Source organism: Solanum stenotomum, chromosome 9, assembly GCF_019186545.1.
Source record: "Solanum stenotomum isolate F172 chromosome 9, ASM1918654v1, whole genome shotgun sequence".
Taxonomy (NCBI): Eukaryota; Viridiplantae; Streptophyta; class Magnoliopsida; order Solanales; family Solanaceae; genus Solanum; species Solanum stenotomum.
The window spans coordinates 29,762,178-29,769,229 of record NC_064290.1 but is presented as its reverse complement, the minus strand read 5'-3'; the positions used below and the strand labels follow the sequence as shown (position 1 = coordinate 29,769,229).

At 34.4% G+C, this 7,052-nt stretch overlaps 1 protein-coding gene across 1 annotated transcript; it reads right to left on the bottom strand.

Moving 5' to 3' along the window:
- Positions 1–5,055: 5,055 nt before the first annotated feature.
- LOC125877442 (protein JINGUBANG-like) lies at positions 5,056–6,503 on the bottom strand. Its single transcript, XM_049558733.1, has 2 exons — positions 5,792–6,503; positions 5,056–5,694 (listed from the first exon to the last, which is right to left on the bottom strand). The coding sequence occupies exons 1-2, from the start codon at positions 6,491–6,493 to the stop codon at positions 5,056–5,058; spliced, it is 1,341 nt and encodes a 446-aa protein (XP_049414690.1). The 5' UTR covers positions 6,494–6,503.
- Between the last annotated feature and the right edge of the window lie 549 nt (positions 6,504–7,052).

The window sequence follows — 7,052 nt, the reverse complement described above, 5'->3', positions numbered from 1 at the left end:
CTCCTATAAAGGTCTAATTCCAGGTGCGATAACTAGATGAGTAGCAGTGTGTATGGGTGGAACCTCAACCTATTGAGACACTAGTGCCACCTGAACCTCCGGTGGTGGTATCACTGATCCTTAGGCTTTCTCCATATCCCTTAGAATGAAAAATAACTAAATGATAGTTGCCTGAAGACATGGGCAATGGATGGCCTTTGTGGATGTTGGGCTAGTTTAAGGCCCAACAAGTATGGAGGAATAAGAGCTTGTAGAGGCTCTACTATTATTGGATTGTGAGTCACATATTTTATTAGATCTTGATCTAGTGTTTTGGCTCACATATAACCTTAGGGTCACCCTTTACTCCTAGCTAGAGCTCTATATTCTTTTGGTGCATCATCGGTGACCAGTGAACCACACGTAGGAGCCATAATGAGAAAAATTGAAATGATAAGGTTCTACAAACCAAATAAGAAAAACCAAACGTGAACATAAATAAACAATCTTCCTAATATAGCCTCTAGAAGATAGGGTGTTAACGTCTCCACAATTCATAATTCATCTAGACATTAGTTTTGTATGAATGAAATTGGCGAACCTAGCTCCAATTCCAGCTTTGTCCTAATCTAAAACCTCGTGTAATAATGGCATTAACAAAAAACGACTTGTAGGTAAGCCAACCCATACTCCAATACAATAAGTAACTAATATATAATGAAAAATTAACAACCAACAAGAAGATAACAACAAAATAAAGGAATACACAATAGAAAGAAAGAAATGATTTAAATATATATAACACTATAAGATCTCCATGACCTGATGGAATAAGGTATAGAGCTGCTAAAATTAGTACAACTTACGAAATGAATAAAATAAGTACACACTCGACTCAACTAGAAAAAAACTATATACAGATAAAGATGAGTCAAACTAGGATAGCGTCATTTCATCCTCTACTTTTGGATGACCCGTTGTAGCATAAAAATCAACTCTTTTGATTGGCGCTCAGATCGACATATAGAAAATTAAATGTAGAGTGTAATATGAGTACAAAAACCATAGGTACCCAATGTGCATCAGAGGACAATTACGCTTGGAGAGCATATACATAATGAAAATCTAGGAAACAAATAGTAGCTAAGGGTCAAAAGAGTAGCACAAAGCGGAAAGTCTAACTATACACCCTGGAAAATCTAGCAGGAACTGAATGATAATGTAAAGATACCAACTACAACCTAACTGGAACCCATGGAACCCATAAGACATGAAGGTACACTTACAAGCAATTGAATTGAAAATAACCCAAATATATCCCCATAAGCTCAATGAGAACACACAAGATCTAATGATATCCCTAGATACAACAAAGTATAATTTGAAGCTAAAACAATCGACACTGGACCTGGAACCATGTCGAAAGAACCTTGAAGAACCCATAGAATCAAGGTTTCATGAGTAAAACACGCCTAACGAAAACGTGCCTAAACTCAACCTATGGTTGGTCAAAATGCACATGGAACTCGAACAATAGAAAGTTGAAATGCGCACAAACCTTAAACCAAGGCTGAAACACTTTGAAGAACATCCAAAATCACACACTCATCAACAATCAGAAGACACTGTAGAATGAAACCTTCATCGAAGTGACAAGGGACCCACTCTGGCTCAAAACCCATGACCCGATCAAAAGTAACCAATAAGGCCCGAAAATAACAACTGAAACTGTCGGGGCAATAACATAAGGGAGTTATGGACAAAAGTCCAATAGGAGTAGAGTTGTCACCTAGCTAATGATTCATACTACCAAACCCATGTTTGCTACATTAGTCTATAACGAGCTAGACTTGTCTAAAGCAACATCGGATGATTTGTAATACATAATGACTCCAAAATAGCAATTCTAATGTAATCACTAGACTAATCCTAGAATAAGGGTAGTAATAAGTTAGAATTTACAATACAAAAGGAAACACAGATACAACAAGGCATGATACAACATCGCAATACAATAGAAATGTTTAATTACTTCGACTACTACCCGAAAGGACGACTAAGGTAGGATTTCAAATAACTAAACATGAAAAAAGCTAAGAGCCCTGCCAAATCAAGCTGAACATCATGCAAACACTTACACAAGATCAATCTATCATTGGAAAGCCAAAGGAAACATCAAAGTAGATCATGCATGCTCTAAAACAAACTTAGCCGGAGCTTTACCCTTCAAAAATGCCTCCGATCACTACCACACTATAAAAAAAATGATAATAACGTCAATACGAATGTTTTAACACCTAATCTACAAAAATTGAAGACAGAACTAAAAGTGAGGAAAAATGAGATTGTGGGACATTAGGGGCGAATTTCGTAATTTACTCAATCTATTTGTCCCGTTAAGATCAAGGAGATTGGGAACAAAAAAATGGGATTTAACTACCAGTTATAGCTGCTTAAGTGTCACTTTTCCACCTAAGTGTCCTTTCAAAGTGGAACCTTCATCACTAAAGCGCTTAAACCCTTGCTAGAGGCTCCACTAAAGTGACTCTCTAGCAGCTAAAATGATCATCGCTTAAGCATTCCATGTTCACTAATGGAGGTATGCCTTTACTAGGAAGGCCTACTTAAGAGGATCCCTGGCTGCTTAAGTGATAAGCGTTTAAGAGGTGCCAAGATTGCATAGGCGGCTACACTAGCATCAGGCACCAAGAAATATAGGTATGTCTTACATGACTCTGCCCGGATGCTCATACTATTCCGGAAATTCTGATATTTTAGTCATACCAAAAATGGAAAAAAACTCCCAAAGGAGGTCATCTCACCAAAGAGTAAGTTATACACCCAATGCTTCATCTATGCCATAAGCTACAATGTTGCTCGAAATGAGTCAAAAAGTCTAAGGACTCGAATCAAAGGAACACATATACAAAACTCAATTTTTTGGAGCTAATAGAACAAACATCATTACATTCAGAGGCTTTATACATGATGTGTCGATAAAAATCAACCGTTCAACTTCAAAAAGCTCTAAAACACAAACATCCATAGAAACCAAATGAAAAACCAACTAATCGAACAGTCAGTCCTAACAAGTCATAAATGACTTAGAGTCTCTATATGTCAGTTCTAAAAGAAACTAATAACAGAATACACGTTTACCAAAAAAAAAACAGAATACACGAAAATGGCCTAGAGCGTCATTATAATAATAAAAAAATGGTAGGATATGTAATGGGGGCAGAGGGGGCGGGGCGGATTGAGCTTAACCTGCAAAATTTTGAATTCACCTTGTCCCGCCCTGCATAACATTGTTTGTTTCATTTTCAACCTGCCCCACCCCTCCTCGCATATACCCGCTCCGCATGAACCCGCCTTGCATAATTAATTTAATATTTTCTTTTTTTTAGTTATGTTAGATACTAAAAATAAAATTCATTTTTTCATTAAGGTGTATTATTTAATAGGATAATGACTTAATTTTTTTTATAGGTCAATTGAGAAACATGTAAGAAATTGAATTATTTTTTATTGAACCATTTTTACTATCTTGAATATTTTAGTAGCTTTAAAAAAATTATCTTAATAAATAATGCTCTATCACTCTTATAACATGTAAAAAATTAAAATTAAGTTTAAATCCATATAAAATCGCATATACATGCAACCCGCCCCACCCCACATTAGTTATAAAAAACCCACTTCAACCCGCCCCGTCACGCACAACCTTAAACCCGCCCAGTCTCTCATAGCCTTAAACCCGCCCCACCCTGCATCCACCCCGCCCCATTGCCATCCATATATATGCTATAATAATGAGGGAATATAACTGATATAATAATAACCATAAATATCTTTAGATACTAAAATGATATTAAACCATGACCTAAAAGGATCATAAAGTGTCATCTATAAGAAGAGTAAAATCATTGGTTAATAATTTCATAGATGAAAATGAGGTGCTTTCTAATTCAATATCAAGCATACTTTATGAATCTCATATATATCTAATCATCAAAAGAAAAATGACATGCACATACAAATATTTTTATAAGCATTTTACATTTATAAATTATATCAAACAAAAGGTTAACAAAAGATGTGTTAGTTATCTATTTACTTTTATTTAATAGACAATCAAAATGGAACGAACATTCATGAAAACATAGCTATGAAAATTACTGACCCTTTGTAGAGTAATTAACTAGTACATCGACTTTAAAAACTAGATTTGATTGATCATGACCCTCTGCTCTACTAAGGAAAAAACAATGATAAAAATAAAAATACAAAGCAAAAAATAAAGAAGCCTAATTAATTTTAAAAATGTATTTGAAAGTAAGTATTTATAGAGGAGTTTTAGCATTAGGAATGTCTTTGAGATGAATATTCAAAAAATTTAACTTAAAATTGAGTCAAGGAAATATTTAATTTTATTTGGATTGATTTTGTTAGATTTTTCATGTGATTTTGTCAGAATATGGCTGAACAGGGTGAAGTTTTCTGTGCTTTAGTTGAAATATTTTCAAAAGGAAAATATAAGGTTTGGAGTTTGTAAATAAGAATAAAGTGTTGCTTAATTTTTTAGGCTAAGCATTTGAGTGGTATTTGGGGTATGGGTTGGTGCTTGTTGGGTTAAGGGATATGATTAGTTTGGGTGATGTTTAAGAAATAGGACTGACTAGTTTAAGCTATTCTAGGGTAAAGATTTGAGTTCTTTAATTGCATGTACGTTTTAACGCAACACTGATCAATGATAAGATATTTCATTTTTTCAAACACACTTTATCATGTTTATGGTTTAACCATTAAGAGGAGGATTCAACAACAATATTGTAATGTGTAATAGACTAACAAAATATATCTGAAGTAAATAACAAGATATATATGAACATATAATATATTGCCAAAAAAAAAAGAGAAAAAGAATTACATATACAGATCAATCGATTTAATCCTAAAATGAATGTAATGTTGTATTATTTTTCAATGAAATAAAAAGAAGAAAATTTTATTCGTCCATCCAATTCCATACCTTGGCCAAAACATAAATGTGATGCAGAATAATTACAAGTTGAATCAATATTTAGCAGAATCCCAGGAGACATTATTATCTGCATTCATATTATTGTGCATCATCATAGGTGCCTTCTCTGAAACACTCCAAACCTTTACAGATTTATCAAGACTTCCACTATAAACGACCCATTTCTGATCGGTTTGAGTGGATTCTTTATCTTCTTCTACTGCTAGACATTTCACTGGCCCGTTATGACCAGTCAATACAGATAACAATGTGTGAATAGACTTATTGTCCCTTCTCCAAACACATATTGTTTTATCAGCTGATCCACTCAGTACCAAATTTCCAGCTGCTGCAAGGCATAAAATAGCCAATTTGTGTCCCTTTAAGACTCCACCATGTGATAATTGCTTCTCTCGTTCCCAGAAATTCACAACACCATCAGATGAACCGCAGTAAACTACTGAACCAGATTTGCTAACAACTAATGCTGTCACTGCACATTCTTGATTCAAAAGTGTCTGAACAAATACATGTTTTGGGTGTTTCCCTGAGTTTTCCCTCTGCCAAACCTTCACTGTACCATCAGCTGATCCTGTATACACTATGCCTTCAACACTCGTAACCACTGAGTTCACTGCATCATCATGTGCTTTCACTGATTCTATGCATTTCGAGTTATCAACGTTCCATACCTATTAGATCATATTGTTAAATTGTATTTTCTATTCTCTAATTAATATATATATATATATATATATATATATATATATATAGATTATATAAACTAACCTTAAATGTTCTGTCCCATGAAGCTGAATAGAGAAGGCCCCGGGTTTGATCCATGCTCAAGCATGATATGGCGTCAACGTGCTTGATCCATAAACCACTCCTATTTCTCTTGACTTCGACATAGTTGCTAGGCTTAATGGATGCCTTGAAAATATCAAAGAAACTAGGCAAAGTCCCAGCACGTTTGTAGGTACCTGGATTCTTGGTTTGGATCTTCCAAACACGAACTTTTCCATCTTGATGACCAGTGAATATTTTCTCTCCTGAGATGATGATGGCTTTTACAAGTCCGCTATTTGATTTAAAAGCAGCAAATTCCTTGAGATTCTTCCAGACACGTATATTCTTGCTATCAGATCCTGTGTAAAGAAGATCGTTTTTGGTTGCCAAAGAATAAATGTGACCCTCTTCCCGCACAAGTGAACCAATAAGTCCATTAATTTGAGGGATATTATTGTTTTGGGAATTGTTACCCTCATCAAATTTGGACCATGGAGACCCTTGGTTCCATGGAGACATCATCATAGGAGACCCTTCACCGCTAAGACGATTCGCTTCATACGCAGAGAAACTGCTGTGTCTTGCATTGTAATTACTATTATTATTATCCGCATCATCGTCAATATGTGAGCTTGATATGTTTGGATCCGAGTGAACAGTGTTTCCTAATTTAGGAGGCAAATGGCTTGTATCAACAAACATTCTGCTTAATTGGCCTCCCCTTTTCTTAATTAAAATAATTATCTTCTCACAACAATCTATTATTAGGCTGAGAAGAAAAGGCAAAGGAAAAATGGATTAACAAAGTATACAAGAAATAGAAGGGAAGGGAAGGAAAATAAGAGAGTGGAAGAGAGATTTTCTAGGGAATTGCAAACTAGAGGCCATAAATTTTGAGTTTAGCCACAGCTATTCAACATTTTCTATTATTGCTTATTTACGTAAAAAGTTTAGTCCTTATATCTATAATAAAATCATCAATATAGTTTACGCCCAATAATATAATTTATGATAACGTCCACTTGTTTTGAGAAGCGCATAATTAATATCTAATATCTTATAACGACGACAAAAAGATATATGACGTTAAATTTATGATTTTATTTTCTATTAAACTTCTTGTGAACTGCATGGTGTCGGGTCTACAGACCATCAAATATGTTATAAAATACATACTTTCTTCTGTTTTATGAATAACAATTTATTACCTCTTCTCATATAAATATTATCGATTAAATATTTGACAACTATAATTTTAAGT

Coding starts and splice junctions, on each gene's coding strand:
- LOC125877442 (XM_049558733.1), bottom strand. CDS start 6,493: ATGTTTGTTGATACAAGCCATTTGCCTCCTAAATTAGGAAACACTGTT. Junction 5,695..5,791: donor CATGGGACAGAACATTTAAG/GTTAGTTTATAT, acceptor ATGATCTAATAG/GTATGGAACGTTGATAACTC.